At 46.2% G+C, this 19,740-nt stretch overlaps 1 protein-coding gene across 36 annotated transcripts in view; it reads right to left on the bottom strand.

Annotated features, from left to right (window-relative positions):
- SRPK2 (SRSF protein kinase 2) overlaps nucleotides 1–18,510 on the bottom strand; it is a 228,861-nt gene extending 210,351 nt beyond the window's left edge. For 4 of the 36 annotated variants that reach the window (XM_070617081.1, XM_070617078.1, XM_070617077.1 and 1 more), the window contains exons 1-2: nucleotides 13,243–13,384; nucleotides 12,677–12,731 (exon numbers count right to left, since the gene is read on the bottom strand). In XM_070617081.1, the coding sequence (XP_070473182.1) occupies nucleotides 12,677–12,731; nucleotides 13,243–13,369 (182 nt within the window). In that variant the 5' untranslated portion in view covers nucleotides 13,370–13,384. Of the gene's footprint in view, nucleotides 1–11,761; nucleotides 12,001–12,676; nucleotides 12,732–12,818; nucleotides 13,008–13,242; nucleotides 13,385–13,634; nucleotides 13,746–18,241 lie in introns of those variants that run through there. The other 32 variants (XM_070617111.1, XM_070617102.1, XM_070617100.1 and 29 more) reach the window with 15 other exon arrangements.
- Between the last annotated feature and the right edge of the window lie 1,230 nt (nucleotides 18,511–19,740).

Raw genomic sequence — 19,740 nt, forward strand, 5'->3', positions numbered from 1 at the left:
GCAAAAACAATCTTCCAGACACGAGGAAATGAACAATCAGGACTTCAGGAACACCAAGCTCGATGGCAGAGGGTAAGAAACCATGCCCTGTGTACCATGGCAGAGAAAGGTCATTCCCAGAGGCGCACGGCTCAGGAGTCCTCGTCAGACCGAGAAGAGGGGAGACGGGGTGACACGCTCTTCCCCGACTGAGACCCGTTTGGGGGACTGTCTGAAATCACTTAATCAATACCGAGTCGGGAGGCTTAGAGACATCAACCCAGTAACATCAATCTAAAAGGAGGTGAATAAGTCCAACACATTTTTGGAATTATTCCTTGGGTGAATTTTGGAATTAAGCCCATTAATGCTACACACAAGCCTTTTTAAAAACATTGCCTTAGCAGCGCGGGCCCGGTGGCGCAGCAGTTAAGTTTGTGCGCTCCACTTCGGTGGCCCAGGGTTCGCGGGTCTGGATCCCAGGTGCGGACATAGGCGCCACATCAAGCCATGCTGTGGCAGGTGTCCCACATACAAAGTAGAGGAAGATGGGCACCGATGTTAGCTCAGGGCCAGTCTTCCTCAGCAAAAAGGAGGAGGACTGGCAGCAGATGTTAGCTCACGGCTAATCTTCCTCAAAAAAAAAAATTGCTTTAAAAAGCAAGTAAATCATCAAATTGTGGTAACAAATGTAATTCCATAGAACGAATGAGGAAAAAAAGGTCCCAGAGTTTTGCAAATGGTTAGTTCTGGCTTGGATAACATCCCAGCGTCGGGATCATATACAGACTCAAGAATGATGCTTCTCCGTTCGGGCTGAAGTAAGTGTGCTCTCTCTCTACCATCTTCACGGCTTTCCCAGGAATTTCCAATTGCTCTAAAATATAGTTTATAAAGACATCAGATTTGCGGTTCCTAGAGGGGGTGGCGGGGGATCGGAGGAAGGCGGTCAAAAGGTACAAGCTCCCAGTTACAAGCCTTAGGATGCGATGCCCAACGTGACAGGAGCTACCACTGCCGTGTGCTATGCCGCAAAGTGGAGAGAGGAGATCCTATAAGGCCTCACCACAAGGAGAAATTTTCTCTTCCTTTTTATTGCATCCACGTGAGATGATGGCAGTTAGCTGCACCTTCCGCGACAATCATTCCACACACGTGAATCAAACCATCGCACTGTGCCTCTACGCCCTAAACTTACACGTCATGTACGGCAATTATTTCTCAATAGAGCTGGAAGGAAGTTTTTAAGAAGAGATATCATGTGCTGTGGAAAGCTATTAACTGATTCATAAAGCATTCGATAACATGTTTGAAAACCTTCTTTATTTTTAGGAAGAGACAACAGAGAGAAGCTAATGGTGAGTCCCCATGAGCGATTACTCAGGTTCTGCAATTGTGATAACTTTTTTCCCCAGCTTTATTGGGGTATAACTGACACACAAAACTGCATCTATGTAAAGTGTACAACATGGTGATGTGACATACATATCTTTGTGAAATGATGGTCACAGGGGCCGGCCCCGTGGCCTACTGGTTAGGTTCGTGCGCTCCGATTCAGTGGCCCAGGGTTTCGCCGGTTCAGATCCTGGGCGCGGACACGGCACCTCTCGTCAGGCCGTCCTGAAGCAGCTCCCACACAGCACAGCCAAAGGCACTCACAACTAGAACAGACAACTACGTCCTGGGGGTTTGGGGGAGAAAAAGACGGGGGGGGGGGAAAAAAGAAGATGGCAACAGTTGTTAGCTCAGGTGTCAATCTTTAAAAAAAAAAAAGGAAAGAAAGAAAGAAAAATGAGGACCACAACCAGGTTAACTGACACATCCACCCCTCACACAGTTACAACTCTGTGTGTGTGGTGAGTGAGAAAGCGTTTCTAAAGAGAACAATCACTGATGTTGCAGTTGTGAAATGTCTGGATAAAGATGTATCACGAAAAGACCAGAAAAGAGTATTTCTAAATTAATGTATTAATTTATTTGTGGATTTAAACGTATTTTAATTAACTGAAAAAATTAAACATCAGAGGTAAACATCTGACGTTCCACCTGTATCTCTAAAATGTACATATTCGAGCTGTATAAATTTTCTTCGTCTCACTGGGGAACAAGGGGACTTACAACCCAGGCTGTCTTACATTCAGGTGCATAAGGTATCCGACAACACAAACTCCATCTGAAACACAACCTTGGAGACACACACAAAATGAGGCTCCCCACCAAACAGCAGAGAGAGACGAGTCTCTGGTTAATAACTGTCCACACCAACTTCTCTAACGCCACCAGGGGTCTCAAGGACCCTGTGCCGCCTGCCACCTTGGCTGGCGATGCCCCTGGAGTCAAGGCAGGCTACAAGCTTAAAAACCTGGTGACCGCAGGTACGAAAAGAACACAAGATCTGATGCCAAAAATCTGGGGGCCCTATTAGACCTCTAATACAAACAGAGCAAGACCAAAGTCCCTTTAATCCTCAGTCAGCAACAAATAATACAATCGGCCTATATCAAATGATGCGACAGCGACAGGCAAATTCTTCATAAACTGTCACGATTTAAAAAAAAGAAAGCAAAAAGGAAACATACTAACCCCTGAAATATGAAGGCCATCAGTGATGAACTAAATTAACAAATCTAAAGACCTCTTCTCAAACCCCGTGCTCCTGAGACTTCTCTGCCCCATTCATCTATCCTCTTCAATCCGATCTTCTTCAGCTTCCTGTCCTGTGTTATGCCCCAGCAGGCATTTTCCAGGTTTCGGGCCCCAGCCCTCTTCTCTCTGCCTTCTTCCCGCAGTGAGCCGCACTCGCTGTCTGAACCGTCCTCACTGTGTGCTCTCAGCCTCCCCCGGGGGCACCGAGTGCCTCCGCCATGCCTCCCGGACATGCGCCCCTTCACAGGGCGCCCAAGACAGCTCTCAGTCCCTTCTCCAAACAACTTCTCCTTACGCTTCATCAAGCAGAACATTTTCAGTCAAACGAATTCTGTCATTTTCTACTGCTTTTCCTCTTCATGTCCCACAATAAGCTAGTTCCAGCCTTGTTGACTCTTCTTTAAAAAGAGCTTTCCAAACTTTGGGAGCCTTAAAAAAGCTTCACCGTCTTTGACTTAATATTTCCATTTCTGAGACTCCACAAAGTCTAAGAAAATCTGAAATGCAGACAAAGACAGTCACTGAAATATTATAATGCCTGAAAACAGGAAACATTTGTCTAGCAATAGAGAAACATTTAAGCAAATTAAATAGTTAAGTAAATTAGAATGTTTCACAGTCATCAATAATTGGTTATGAAAAGTTTTTAAGGACATTAAAAGTGTTTATGACAAAATGTTAAAATAAAGAAAGGAGGATACAAAATTATATAGGAGATGATTAAGCAAATAAAAAACACGAGGATGAAAAAAAGACTGGAAGGAACTGTATCAAAATATTAACAATGTCCTATCCGTGCCTGTCTTGCTGGACGGTGACAATATGAGTCGTTTTGTTTTCTTCTTTATATTCTCCTATAGTTTCCAGATACGGTACAAAATATCTTAAAAATAATTTTTTAAACGTGTTTCCAATTCAAGACTTGTTAGGTCTCCCTACATTAATCTACAAATTCGATATTATCTCAAACCAAATGGCAAAAACAAACTAGGGCAGGGACTTGGAAATAGGACTTAACGAATAAATTTGCAAGAAGAGCCAGAAAAATTCCGAAAACAAGAGTACCAGAGTGTGTATGCGGGACGTGGGAGAGCCCTCACCCAACCAAACTAAAATGTACTCAAAACTACAGCAATGAAAACAACGCGGAGCTAAAGAGGAACAGAGCGGTCAACACACTCGATTCTCAAGCATACGGGGAAATGCAAGAGTCAGGACAACCGGATAAATCATTTAGGAAAACGTAAGGCAGCAACAGCAAAAGCCTACTAACCACAGCCAACCTGTGCTGCACAATGACCACAGGTCCACATCCTTGAGGCCAGATGTTTCCCCATTAGAGTGTTCTGGATTTTCCAAAGATAACATGATGTCTATATCATGTATTATGTAACATTCCAGCAAGGTCTGGGAGGATGTTTTGTTTTAGGTTTTTTTTTTTTTCTTCGCTGAGGAAGACTGTCCCTGAGCTAATATCTGTGCCAATCCTCCTCTATTTTGTATGTGGGTCACCTCCACAGCATGGCTGACGAGTGACTGATCCCCAATTTACATCTCCTAACCAGAGTTCTTCCCAGTGCCCCAGCTGCGCTGACCAATGTCTCTAACTTGAAGGCACTGAGACACCTCGAACAGAAAACCTAAGCCATCGTGAGCTCTTCCCAGGCTGCCCTGCAATCCCTCCCTCGACGAATGGCTACACCACTCACAAATTTAGCTAACTCAGAAACCGGAGGGTCATCCTAGACCCTTCCCACTCTCCTCCCACATTAAACTGGACACTGAGCCCAGCATATTCTACTCCTTTAATACCTGTGCCAGCCTCCTGCGACAGCCTCCTAATGGATCTCCTGGCCCCTAAGCCATCCTCCACACAGTAGCTAAAGGAATCTTTCTAAAAATCTCAGTCTGCGCCTTTCATCAGCTCCCCAGCCCCTTGTCAACCTCCTCAAAGCAGTAAGGCCCACTCATCGCTCACCACGCCCTGCACCCCAGCCTTCCCGACCTGCTTGACATTCCAGGAACACGGCACGCCATCTGACACCTGCACATGTCTACACCCACCGCAACGTGCTTCCGCCTGGAGGGCCCTCACTCCCTCCTCTTATTTACTTGGCAAATTAGCACTGGCTCTTTGAGATCCAGTTTAACACAACTCTGTGACTCTACTAAAAACTACTGAATTGTACTTTTTTCTTTAAGACTGGCCCTGAGCTAACATCTGTTGCCAATCTGTTTCTTTCTTTCTTTCTTCTTCTTCTCCCCAAAACCCCCCAGTACACAGTTGTATCTTCTAGTTGCAGCTCCTTCTAGCTGTGGCATGTGGGACGCTGCCTCAGCATGGCCTGATGAGTGGTGCCATGTCCACGCCCAGGATTTGAACCAGCGAAACTGGGGGCACCGAAGCAGAGCACACAAACTTAACCACTCAGCCACGGGGCTGGCCCCTGAATTGTACACTTTAAGTAGATGAACTGTATGGTACATAAATTATATCTCAATAAAACTGTCGAAATTTTCTGTAAGAAAAAAGACTTATAACCCAATTTTGCTTTTAAATTGGCCAAAGACCAAATAGGCACTTCACAAAATAGAAAATTCAAACGACCAATAAACATATGAAAAGATGTTCAGGGCCGCCCCATGGCCGAGTGCTTAAGTTCGTGCACTCCACTTTGGCAGCCCAGGGTTTCGCCGGTTCGGATCCTGGGCGTGGACATGACACTGCTCGTCAGGCCACGCTGAGGCAGCATCCCACATGCCACAACTAGAAGGACCCACAACGAAGAATATACAACTATGTACTGGGGGCTTTGGGGAGAAAAAGGAAAAAAATGAAATCTAAAAAAAAAAAAACACTACAATGAGGTATCAGTACATACTCAGAATGGCTAAAATTAAAAAGAATGACACTATCGAGTGTGTATGGCAAAGATGTGGAGCCACTGAAACTGTCACAGGCTGCTGGTGAGAATGGAAAGTAGTTCAATCAAAATTATCTCACAATAAAGCTAGGAAAAAAATACCTTTGCAATTAATACTAACACTAAGCATACCCCTATCCCATAACCTAGCAATTCCACTGCCAGGGCACGTCCCCAAGAGAAACGAGCGCAAGTCTACAAGAGGATGTGTCCCAGGATGTACACAGCTGCTTTATTCATAATGACTGAAAACTGAAGGAAAAAAGAGCCCTCGACAGAAGGAAAAGGAAGCCGTGGTGCATCCACTCAGTGGAGGACTACAAGGCAGTAACAACGAACGAACGGTGCTATCGCCACCTGCAACACGGACAAACCGCAGACAGCACGCTGGGTCACAGAAGCCAGACAAGGAGTAGATTCTACAGGGTTTCATCCACATGAAGTTCAAGAACAGACAAAACTAACCAACAACGACAGCTGTCAGCAAAGCGGTTACCCCTGGGTGGCAGGGTGCAGACTGGGAGAGGTCTGAGGAACCCTGCAGGCACTGGAAGGATGTATATCTTGATCCGGGTGGTGGGTTTACGGGTATGTAAAAATCATCAAGCTGTACACTTAAGATTAGTGCACGTTACTACTTTATTATACGCACATGCGTATATATATATATATATGCTATAACTCAAGTTTTTAAAAACAAAAATATGCACAAGTAGACTATAGTTAACGTCACTGTATTACAAACCTGGAAGTTAAAAGATTAGAGCTTAAATGTTATCACCACCAAAAAAAAATGGTAATTATGTGAAAGGATGGAGGTGTTAACTAACCTTATTGTGGTAATCATTTCACAATATATACATATACCAAATCATGATGTTATAGACCTCAAACTTACATATGTGGCAATAATATCTCAATAAAGCTCAGGAGAAAAAAGCACAAGTAAAAGGATAATATGCCTAATACACATACATATACTATAATTCAATTTTTTCTTTTGAGGAAGATTAGCCCTGAGCTAACATCTGCTGCCAGTCCTCCTCTTTTTGCTGAGGAAGACTGGCCCTGAGCTAACAGCCATGCCCATCTTCCTCTACTTTATATGTGGGGCGCCTACCACAGCATGGCTTGCCAAGCAGTGCCATGTCCGCACCTGGGATCCGAACCAGTGAACCCTGGGCCGCTGAAGCGGAACGTGTGCACTTAACCGCTGTGCCACTGGGCTGGCCCCAGTATAATTCAATTTTTTAAAAACAAAAATATGCACAAGTAAAAGGATAATATGCCAAAATAATTGGCAGAACTACAACTAACGTTTAGTTCTTTAAACTGTTCTGTACTGTTTGATTTTTCTTACCATGACCACATTACTTAATCATTAAAAAAAAATAAAGCTATTTCATTAAAATAACACAATCATGCACCATATAATGATGTTTCGGTCAACAACAAACTGCGTGTATGATGGTGGTCCCCCAAGATTAGTCCCAGAGAGCCCAGGCACACAGCAGGCCGTGCTGCCCAGGTCTGTGTAAGTGCACTCTACCATGTTCCCACGATGATGAAATAGCCCCAGGACGCGTTCCTCAGAACACCCCCCCCGCCCCCCCCGTCACAGAACGGCATAGACTGTAATGCTACAAACAAGGTCTCTCCCTGAACCCTCCCAGAGCCACCAAAGCACCGCCACACCTAAACCTGACAGTGCTCACCACACTGCCCTGCAGTGGTCCACGCCCAGGCCATCTCTCCTACCCTCCTGTCAGTGGTGGGCTCACCCCACCGAACCTTTCCAGCCCCCAACACAGACCCCAGCACCAGGTATCTGCTTCCTGTGTCTTCATCGTCTTCAATTATATGGCTCGTAAGCAAAAGTGCTTTGTTGAATAAAGAAATGTGTAACAAAACAGGTCAAAAATAAGAGACTACCAGGGCTGGCCTTATGGCCTAGTGGTTAAGTTTGGCGTCCTCTGCTTCAGCGGCCTGATTTGGTTCCCAGGCGTGGACCTACACTACTCGTCAGCAGCCATGCTGTGGTGGTGTCCCACATACAAAATAGAGGAGGTATGGCACAGATCTTAACTCAAGGCCAATCTTCCTCAAGCAAAAAGAGGCAGATTGGTAACAGACGTTAGCTCAGGGCCAATCTTCCTCACACACACACACAAAAAAAACGTGATTACTTTCCATGGCAGTATTCCAAAGTCATGGGCTTGTGCACTTGAGTGTGTACTACAGGGAAGGGTTATGGCTTACCTAATAAAGATACAAACCTGTAAGACAGCATTCCTAAATTGTCTCATCTGTGACTTACTGAGCCAGTGCCACTAACCCCATGCTTTACATTTTCTGCAGCAGTCAAAACAGATAAGCAACAACCCACAGGACCCACCTACCAACAGAAAGTCAAGAGCCCAAAGGATACAGTGCAGAACCCATGAGCAGCAGCACACAGATCACAGACACCGTGCAGAGGAAAAGAGAGAGGGGAACAGCAGACACCAAGAGGCCCACTTGCTAACTTGCTATAAAGTCAAAATACACAGAGAAGTCCTCCGGCAATCATATTCTTGAGTATTTCTGCTACGGAAATGGAAACATCTTCACATAAAAACCTGTACACAAATGACCGGCGGCTTTATTTGGAAGAATCAAAAACCAGAAGCTATCCAACGTCATTCGGCAGGTGAGTGGATAAACCGTGGGACAGTCACACTGCGAATGCTGGTCAGCAACAAAAGGATGAGCACGCATACACCCAAAAACATGCATGAGTCTCAAGGGCACTATGCTGAGTGAAAAAAGTGCATCTGAAAAGGTTACACACCGTATAATTCCACTTACATAACATTCTCACAGCGGCAAAATCACAGTGACGGAGCACAGACCAGCGCTCGCCAGGCGTGAGGGCTGAGAGGAGGGTACAATTATTACAGTAACGAGACGGAGTTTCTCTGTGCTGATGAAACAGTCCTGCATCCTCATCATGATGATGATTACACTAATCTACACACGCAGTAACACTTGACAGAACTACACAAACACACACAGAGCATGTAAAAACTGGTGAAATCTTACTTGAGTTAACAGTACTGTGCCAACGTCAGTTTCCTGGTTTTGACAATGTCCTATGGTGATGGAAGATATCACCACTGGGGGAGGCTGGATGAAGAGTACACAGGGAACTCTATACTATTTTTGCAATTTCTTGTGAGTCCTATTATTTACATTTTTTAATAAAAAGTTTTAATTAAAAAAAAAAGAGTTAAAAAGTAATTTATAGCCAAAAAGTGAAAAGAACCCAAATGTCCATCAATGGATGAATGGATACAGAAAATGTGGTGTGTCAACACAATGAAACATTACTTGGCCATATAAAGGTACCAAGTACCAACACATTCTACAACGTGGATGAACCTTGAAAACATTATGCTAAGTGAAAGAAATAAGACACAAGACCATATATTGTATGATTGCACTTATATGAAATATCCAGAACAGGTAAGTTCATAGAGACAGAAAATAAATTAGTGGTTGCTGAGGGCAACAGAGAATGGGGATTGACTGCTAAACAAGTACAGGGTTTCTCTTTTGGGGTGATTAAAATGTTCTAGAATTAGATAACAATGATGGCTGTACAGCTTTGAGAATATACTAAAAACCAATGGATTATACACTTTAAAAGATGAACTTTACGGTACGTGAATGATGTCTCATTAAGAAAAAGTTACATGTGGGGAAAAAAACGAATAAATAAAAAAGATCTTTAAAAAACTTTGCACATATACACATGCGCCTAAGCAAAAGTCTAACCCAAGCCACGTGATTTAGCTAATTCTTAAGATCCATGATTAAATGACACCGTAGCCCTTTCCTGCTGCCTGTCACTCACAAAGCAGCACAACTAATAATTAGCACACTAAACTTGCAGGAGCAATCTGATGAGATTAAAATTTTGACTCAGCTAAGAAGAGAAACCTTCATCTCATTCCTGACAACTACAAATTTCTGTACACTAAAAACGTAGCCTAAAGGAATTGGCTCAGTTCACAGACGCTCAGAGAACTGAACTGAACTAAAATGAATGAAGAGCCAGCTTGCATACACAAGCACATAATGACAAAAGCAGATCCTACTACATCAAGCCAGGCCCACAGAGTCACATAACTCAAGTCTGCCAATCATTACATTAATACAGTTTCAAATCAGACATATTACTCCTTTTCCTCCTCTGGAGAATTAATCAAAAAGCAAAAACCCTGGGCATCAGGAGACCTGAATTCTGGTCCAAACTAAGTGTGACCTTAACCTCTGTCAGTGCCATCCGTAAAAGGAGGAACACCTCCGAGACCACCAGGCCCCTGAAGTCCCTCCTACTACCACTTCTCCCCAGCGCCACCCCCTGCACCCTGAACCCAGCCACGAAGGTTTCCCACGTACCACAGACGGCCAGCTCCCCTGCCACCCACAAGCCACTCTCCACAGTGACAGCCAGTGCTCTTTCCAAAACAGGACTCAGACCCTGTCACTCCATCCGTAAGCCTCCCAATGGCCCACAGGGCGAGGCCTACCCACTCGGACTCCTCCCCCTTCCCCATCCTCCACAGTAGCCCCCCAGCCACCCTGACCTCTGGTTCCTCCAACATTCCTAGCACGGCATGCCTCCCCAGGGCCTCCGCCACACTTCCGTCTCCTCCCCCTCATTCTAGCTTCTGTTCAAACGTCACCTCCTCAGAGAGTTGAGTGTGGAATCTGGTCCCAGGCTGCCCAGGTGCAACTGAACAGGCGGGCATGTTACTCACACATGCTGTGGCCCCGTTTTCTCATCTGTAAAATGGTGTCAACAGCATCGTCCTCACAGGGCTGTCACAAGGGGTAAAGGCACGTAAAGCGGTCAGCACAGTGCCTGGCACAGTGTTCCAATGTCATCTGTCACCCTCATAAGGCGCCCCATCTTCTCCCTCTCCCTTAGCACTATCTGAAGTTGTCATCTTGTCACCCTCTTTGGGGTGCTCCCCATGCCCCCAGAGAGTGTAAGCTTCATCAGGAGCTGTGCTTGTCCTGTTCAGAGCTCTGTCACCGTCTCCTAGGAAAGGCATGCAAAAGCTTGTTGAATACATGAACAAATAAACCATATCTGGCATCCCTTTAAAACAAAGTCTTGATACAAGAATTAAGTGAAAAATGACATTGTGTCAATCAAACAGTTACATAATTGGGCTGGTCCCCCCGTGCTAATTACCCTGCTGACCTACCAGTTCATTTAGTCATCGGCTGGGGGCTTCCCTTCAAATCTTATCACATAAATACAAGAGACAACGAAGAAACTGATAGATAAATCAGAAAAGTAAAAGCTGATATAGATATACGCTAATTCTTTATAAGCACACCATATAAATCCAAACTGACGCACATCAAAAAAGGCTCTTGGCCACTAGGGAAGTCCTACCCTGAAACATGAAAATACGGAACATATGCTGACCTACTTAACTAAAACTGTTTTTCTAAATGTACACGTGTATATAACATACATACACATATAGATTATATATATACATATATATACACACACACAGCCATCTCCGAAACTGGGGGCATGCTTTTTTCAACTCCTTTTTATGTTTCTGAACATCATGGGCTATGGGGACATGCGCTTTGAATTGAAAGTTGTAACTAAAACCCAATACTCAGCATCATAAACACTACAGTTCTCCTTACTTATAAGCTAAACCTGTGTCGTTCACCAAACGAAATCCCAAATTTAAGGTTCTGATTGACGTGAAGGCTGGCACTCATTTCTTAAAGCATCTAAAACTACCAAATATCCAATCTACTTTAACGCCTTAAGAATCCAATATCCAATTTTCACCCACCAGTTCCTCGAGTCCTTAATAAGTACTCTTCTCTCCCTCTAGCAGTTTTTAACAAGGCCATTATGATGTCCATATCCACATTTTGTGAAATCCTAAAAATATTTTCAAGCTGTATTCCGTTTCGAATAAACACAAATCCTGTCATGATATACCCCCACATTAGCAATGACTTAGGTCGTTTTCATAGATGCCATCAAGGTATGAAATTCGCTAGGCAGAGATCAAGGCGAGCAGGAAGGGAAAACGCCTAGGAACGCTACAGGGGAATCCCCTAAAGGAAACAAATGCCTCGAGATTTCTGATGATGGACTACCATTCCCCAAAGTACCCAAATACCTTGCTTGCACTCCTTGCTCCAAAGGAAGAGCGAAGCCACCCATCCAGAGGAAGGAGCAAAGACGCTGAATGCTGGGTTTGGGGTTTTTTTAATTCGGAAGGAAACGAGGAAGGAGGGAGCGGCGGCGGCGCTCTGCGGTCTCGGCGCGGCTCTCCAGGAACGGCTTCCCGGGCGCCGGTCCGCAGCCAGGCTGGCGGAGGCCGGCGGCTGGCACGTCGGAGACATCCCCAGCCCATCCATCAGGTCGCCGGCAGCGCGCGGGCGGGGGAGGCGCCGGGCCGCCCGCGCACACGCCCCCCGGCCCGCCGGCCCGCACCCCGCGCGCAGCCAAGTCACGCTCGGCCCGGGCAGAAAGTTTGCAAGAAAAAGCCGAGCGCCGCAACGCGCGCCTCCCGGGGCCGACCGCGCGCCAGGAACACGCCCGCGGCGGGCCGCCCGACAACCGGCTCGGGCTTTCGGCAGAAAGGCCGAGGGGCGGGGGCCGGGGAGGAAGAGGAGGCGACACGCTCACGCTCACACTCACACTCACACTCGCGCGCGCGTCCGCGGCTCCTCTTCCTCCGGGGCCCGCGCGCCCAGGTGGGAGCCACGCAACAGCCGCCCGCCCGCCCGCACCCGGCGCGCCCCCTGGGGCTCGGCGCGCAGCCCGGGGGCGCACGCCCGGCGCCTCCCCACCCCCGACGGCCGCGGCGGCCACCCAGGCCCGGGTCCCGGCCGCTCCGGGGCCGCCGCGGGCTCGCGCGCCCCTCCCCCGCCACCCCTCCCCCGGGCCGCCCGCGGGCGCGCAGCAGGCGAGCGCGGCGTCCCCGGGCCCGGCAGCCGGCAACTTTCCCGGCGGGCGGCGGCGGCGGCGGCGGCGGCGGCGGCCCCGAGCGGGCGGGGCCGGGCCCGGAGGCGGGCAAGCGTGGACTCACTTTTTCGGCTGTTTCTCTCTTTTCGGCCTCCGCTTTCGGGCCTGAATGGCCAGCACTGGGGAAAGAGAAGACACACATTAACGGTCGGGCCGCCGGCCCGCGGGCCCGCGTGCGCGCAGCAGGGAACGCCGCGGCCGCTCACCTTTCCGGGAGCTCATCCCGACGCGGCGGGACGCGGGCGGGGGGCTTCGCGGCGGCGACGCGGGCGCCGAGCCGAGCCGGGCTGCAGCCTCCACTCGCTCCGCCGGCCGCGAGGAGGCGGGGACCGCGCCTGCGCCGCCGCCGCCGCCGCCGCCGCCGCTCCCGCGGGGGGCCCGGCAGGACCCGCCCCCGCCGGCCCCGCCCCCGCTGCCCGCCCGCCCGCCGGGGGGGCGGGACCCCCGCGCCGGGCCCCTCCCGCGCCCCGCGCCCCCCGCCCCCGCGGGGCCCGCCCGTGCAGCCGCGGCCCCCGCGCCCCCCGCCCACGGCCTCCGCCTCCCGCGCCCCCGCGGCGGCCCGGGCCTCCAGCCTCGCCCGGCCCCCGGCCCGCGCCACCCTGCCCGCGGCCCGGCCTGGCCCCTACGCACTCCGGCCGCCGGCGCCGCCCGCCTCGCCGTGCGCCCTGCCGTGGGCCGCGCCCCCGCGGGTCTCCCAGCACCTCTCCTCGCGCGGCCTCTTCTCCCCCTGGGCGCCTCTGCATCCCTGCGTCCCCATGAGCGCCGCCGCCTCCTCCCCGGCGGGCGTGGAAAGGGCTCCGGACCGGGAACCGGCAACCTGGGTCCCCCACCAGCTGTGTGACCTTGGAGGAGTCATCTCCTCGCTCACCTTTACCTGCCCCACGCGACTGCTTGAGCTTAATGAAGGAAAGGATGCAAATAGCGGGCAAAGTAGGATGGAGCTTTTCCACCTGAATTACAGCCCAGTTCAATAAATGCCGCGTGTAGGGCAATTTAACCCAACAATCCCGCAAAGTAGTTACCTTCTCCATCTTACAATGAGGAAGCTGAGTCTTAAAGAGGGTAGGCAGTTTACCCAGCGATGATTCGAATTTAGGCCCCGCTCGCTCCAAACTCGCCTCATATCATGCTTCCTAATAAAGATGTGAATCGAGTTGACAGTGGGACGAGATGATAACCGCCGTATTCCTTTGTTTATTTAAATAGTCATGGTATTTTGGAAAGACGTTCATCCTGACCCTTCCCTCTCTTTGGTCCTACAACTGGATTCTTAGCTGAGCAAAGCAGCTAGTCTTATTCTGAAGATACTATACCCAACGGAACACAAGGCGCTGCTTGAACTTAGACTTTTACTTTCTCAACTTATTTTCAAAAATATCAAACCTACGGAGAAGTTATGGGAAAAACATAATGAACACCCATATTAACCCATATTCACCAGTTTTTAACGTTTCACTTCATTTGCTTGCCGTGTGTGTGTGTGTGTGTTTTTTGTTGTGTGTGCGGGGCGGTATTTGTCTTATTTTTGTTAAATCATTTGAGTTTTTTGCAGACAGTTACCCTTTCCCCCCAATATTTCAGTAAGCATCTCCTAAGACAAAGATATTCTTCTACATAATCAGATTCCATTATCATGCCAAGGAAATTTAATATTAATATAATACTATTATCTGTAACGTACAGAAGCCATATTCAAATTTTCAAAATATCCCTTTTAGCTGACTTTTTCTCCAACCCGGGATACAATCAAGGATCACTCATTGCATTTAGTTGTCATGTCTTTTTAAGCTCCTTTAGTATAGAATAATCCCAAAATAATTTTTTCTTTTTATGACATTGACTTTTTTGAAGAATCCAATTCTGTTTTGCAGAATGTTCCTCATTTTGTATTCATCTGTTCCCTCTTAAATTCAAGTTACATAACTTTGTCAGGTACACTGGACAGACGATGTTGTGTCCGTCTTAGTAAGTTGCATCAGGAGGGCTATGATGTCGCTTTGTTCCATTATTGGTGAGGTTACATTTAATCATTTCTCCATGGTAAAAGTACCTTTTTTCCTTTGTATTTAAAAAGTAATCTGTGTAAAAAATGGGCAAAGAACTCGAATAGACATTTCTCCAAAGAAGATAAACAAGTGGCCAATAAGTACATGAAAAGATGCTCAGCATCATTAGAGAAATGCAAAGCAACACCACAAGGCGATACCACTTCACACCTACTAGGATGACTATAATTTTTTTTAACGGAAAATAAGTGATGTCAAGGATGTAGAGACATTGGAATCCTTGTCCGTTGCTCGTGGCAATATCAAAGGGTGCAATCCCTGTGGGAAACAGTTCCGCGGCTCTGCAAAAAGCTAAACAGAGAATTATCAGCAATTCCACTCCTAGGTATACATCCAGGCACTCGAACAAATTCCTGTACACAAATATTCATAGCAGCACTGATCACAGTAGCCAAAAGGTTGGAAACAACTCAAATCTCCACCAGCACAGGAATGGATAAACAAATTGCAGTATAGACATACGATGAAATATTTTTCAGCCATAAAAAGGAATGAAGAACTGATACATGCTTCAATGTGGATGAATCTTAAAAGCATGCTGCCAGGTGACAGAAGACTGACACAAAAGGTCATGTAGTGTACCATTCCGTTTCTATGAAACATCAGGAGTAAGCAAATCCACAGAAAGTGGATTGGCGGTAGCCAGTGGCTGGGGGGAGGGGAAAGGAGGAGCAACTGCTTAATGGGTCCAGGGTTTTCATTGATACTGATGACAATGTCTTGGAGCTCAGATAAATGTGATGGTGCCACAACATTGTAACTATACTAAATGCCGCTAAATTGTTCACTCTAAATGATTAACTTCAAGTCATGTGAATTTCACTTCAATTTTTTAAAAAAGTTCAGCGAGGTAATACTTAGAGACTGCGTGAGTATTCTGCCCCTCTATGGTTAGCACCCATCGATGATGCTCGCCTGAATCAATTACTGCTATGGTGGTTGTAGAATAATGATATTAAAATTCTCATGTTCCATCCCTTCCATCTGTGTTAGTTGGGTGACATTCTCACGTAAAGAAGAGCTTTCTTCTGTCACCGCTTTGTTTACCGTTTGTGTACGCCTTGTTTCTTGTTTTTGTTTTTGGTATCAATATTGACAGTAATTAGTGTCACTTTGATTTTTGATTCTTCAATTGTCCCACATTTGCCCAGGGAAGACACTTTCAACCTGCAGCGTCCTTCGGGCACGTCCCAATCAGGTTTTGAACACCTCTTTACTTTCTGGCACTAGATGTTCCAGGAAACTTTGTTCTTTTCCTAACTGGGTCTCTGAACCAGCCATTACTCCCATCTAGGCTCCTCCTAGAAGGTGATTAAAAGCTTTGAAGCCAAAGAAATCTGAGTTTGAAACCAGTTGCTTTTATTCTTTGTAAGAGCTTTATTGAGATACAATTCACATACCACACAATTCACCCACTTAAAGTTCAGACTGCAGTGTGTTTAGGGTGGTTGTGCAACCACCACAATTGAATTTTAAAACATTTTTGTCCCCTTAAAAGAACCTCCATACCCATGAGCAGTCAGTCTTCATTTCCCCCAACCTCCCCTTGCCCAAGGCCAGGCAACCGCTAATCTCCTCTCTGTCTCTATAGCCTTGCCTATTCTGGAGAGACCGTATAAATGCAGTTGCACAATATGCGACCTTCGGTCACCGGCTTCTTTCACTTAGCTTAATGTTGAAACCCACTTCTGCTACCTAATTTCTGCATAACCTTGGGCAAGTTCCTTAACTACAGCATCTGGAAAATGGTAATTATATTAATTCCACTCGTCCTAGATCAATGTGATAATCAAATAAGGTAAGTAACTATTCGACGAATAGTGATTATCATTAAGATTAGTTGGGAGACCATACCCCATCTATTTGCGCCCATTTGTTCAACAAATACTTCTCCAACACCTGCTATGTAGCCAACATTGTTCTAGGTATTGAGTTTACAGCAGAGAATAAAGCACGAAAAAAATCTCCCTGCCCTCGTGGAGCTTACGTTCTACCGCCGGAAGACAGAAAGCACACAAAGGAAATATGTGAAATATATGCAATGTTTACTAGATGGCCACAGCACCTAGACAAGAAAAAACAAACAGCAACTTGTTGGGAAGATGTTTAGAAAAGGCCTCACTGAAAAGGTCGCACTTAAAGACCTCCAGGCGGTCTTGCCAGTCTTTTCACTTCTGTATATTAGGAGAGAACTATATTTGCTACCTAGAATATTTGTGAATCGCTTTGAATTTATTAAGTTAAAATACACCAACTTGATTATCAGTAAACAGCTTTACACATACTATATAGATGCTTAAAGAAAGAATGACAAACTGTAGACCCAGTCTCTGCTGATTGGGAAATTAAAAATTTCTTTCACATGCATCACAGTTTAGAATGACATTTTATAGGAAACACAAAAAAAAGAAGAAATAAAGTGATAGAGTAGGCGTTTAGTTTTTTTAGTTCTACCATCCTTTATTGCTACATAAGTCAAATCACTAATTATATGAATATTATAATTAAGAAGGGGAAATAGTAGAACTGGATATATTTTTGTCTCTTAGCAGCCCAAAAGAAGTGAAAAGGGCGGTATATATGCATTTTTGTCCCTTACCTAGCACAACGGAATTCAAGACAAACACATCATATTAATTTTTATCAAATATCTGAAAAAAATTAAAGAATGCTGCAAATCCAATTGCACTCAGGTATTTCCAAGTAAAGCTACTAAATCGTGTTGTGGCTTAGAAGGTATAATCAGTACATCATAAAACTGGAAGCAGACTTGAGAGATCACATAACCCACCTTGGGCCTTTAGTGGACGAGAACCCAGCCTCCTTCTAAGGACTCTCCAATGCTTTAAAGTTTTATGAAAGTTACTTTATATCCAATCTCCACTTTCTATTATGAAGCTTCAGCCTGCCTCTTGTTGTTTCATTAGAGCGTATTCTCAGTGGTGTTGGCACGATTACAACAGAGTATAGCACGGAAGTTAGCGTACGGAGCAGTAAAGGCAGACTGCCAGAGTTCAAACCATAGTTCTGCCATTAGCTAGCTGGGTAACCCTGGGCAAGTTACTCAGTTTCTCTGTGCCTCGGTTTCCTTTTTTTTTTTTTTTTTTTGAGGAAGATTAGCCCTGAGCTAACTGCTGCCAATCCTCCTCTTTTTGCTGAGGAAGACTGGCCCTGAGTTAACATCCGTGCCCATCTTCCTCTTTATATGTGGAACGCCTACCACAGCATGGCTTGCCATGTGGTGCCATGTCGGCACCCGGGATCCAAATCAGTGAACCCTGGGCCACTGAAGCGGAACATGCGAACTTAACCGCAGCGCCACCAGGCTGGCCCCCACGTGCCTCGGTTCCCTGATCTGCGAAATGCAGGTAGTAATATTACCCATCTTATACATTTGTTCTGAGGATTATATGAGTTATTTCACATAAAGTGCTTAGAGAAGGATCTACGTGTTCAATAAATATTAGCTATTCTTGTATATATGATGTATTACTTATCTATTGTTTCCTAACAAATTTCTCCCAAATTTAGCAACTTAAAACAACAAGCATTCATTATCTCACGATTTCTGTGGTCCAGGAATTTGGGAGCAGTTTGGCTGGAGGGTCAAGATGTCACCTGGGGCTGCAGCCATCTGAAAGCTTGAGTAAGGCTGGGAGATGTGTTACCAGGATGGCTCCCTCATTCGGCTGATAGAGGGAGGCCTCAGGTTGCTGCCGGCTGTTTCACAGAGGCCTCACTTCCTCCGCCTGGATCTTTCCATAGGGCTGCTTGACGGTCCGGCTCCCCCCAGAGTGAATGGTCCAAGAGAGAGCAAGGGAGAAACTGCAATGGCTTTTATGACCTACCCTCAGAAGTCACAATCCGTCACTGCCACCACATTCTATTCATTAGAAGCAAGTATAGCCCATCTCAAAGGAGAGGAATGAAACAGCTTCTAGAAAGGAGAATTATCAGAGAACGTGTGCACTTATTTTTAAACCACCACAAGGGGTCATTCCTTCTTTCCTTTAGTGCCTCTGATTTGCGAGCGAGAGGCCTTAGAGACCTCTCATTTGGCTGCTGTCTCAGCAGCAGAAATGAAAAAGAATTTCCAGTTCAACATTCAGACTAAAGAAAAGGGAATGTAGACTAGTTAGATCATCTAGAGGAAATCATCAATAGAAATACGTTTGTTATACATAAAACGCCTACCATATATACGACTCCTACATAAGCCAGCTAAGAAATGACTCCTGAAGATTTGCCCAGGGCTGTGTTAGGATGGATTTAGAATATTGACTAATACGCCAGGACACAGCTAAATAGATTAAATGGTCTGGCCATAATAAACTATGCTGAACTTTCCCACCCTGGCCTCCATTTCTTTCAAGCATTTAGACATGAATATAGCCATGATAGAATACTCATTTCTCGAAATATTTGAACTCTCCCAGTATAAGAATTTGGCTTTCTGGGCCAGCCCCGGTGGCCTAGTGGTTAAGTTCAGCATGCTCTGCTTCAGCAGCCCAGGTTTAGTTCCTGGGTGCAAACCTATACCATTCATCTGTCAGTGGCCATGCTGTGGCAGTGGGCTCACATACAAAAAGAGGAAGATTGGCAGCAGATGTTAGCTCATGGCAAATCTTCCTCAGCAAAAAAAAAAAAAAGAAAGAAAGAAAAAAGAAAGAATTGGGCTTTCCATATTATGATAACTGATTTAAAAATCCAATATAAGATACAACCGAAAGAGTGAGGCCAGCCCCATGGCCAAGTGGTTAAACTTCTACGTGCTCCACTTCAGTGGCCCAGGTTCACGGGTTTGAATCCCAGGTGCAGACCTACTTTACTCATCAGCCATGCTATGGAGGCGTCCCACGTACAAAGTGGAGGAAGATTGGTACGGTTGTTAGCTCAAGGCTAATCTTCCTCACACACACACACACACGATATATATAACATTAAAAGAAACAATATGATTTTGCTCATAGTGAAACATGTATTCTATTCTAACATAATTCATAACCAATTCTTCAGAAATGTGTATTTATAACTTTCAGGTACGTATGGACATTGTCTATGG

This window comes from Equus przewalskii, chromosome 4 (assembly GCF_037783145.1).
Source record: "Equus przewalskii isolate Varuska chromosome 4, EquPr2, whole genome shotgun sequence".
Taxonomy (NCBI): domain Eukaryota; kingdom Metazoa; phylum Chordata; class Mammalia; order Perissodactyla; family Equidae; genus Equus; species Equus przewalskii.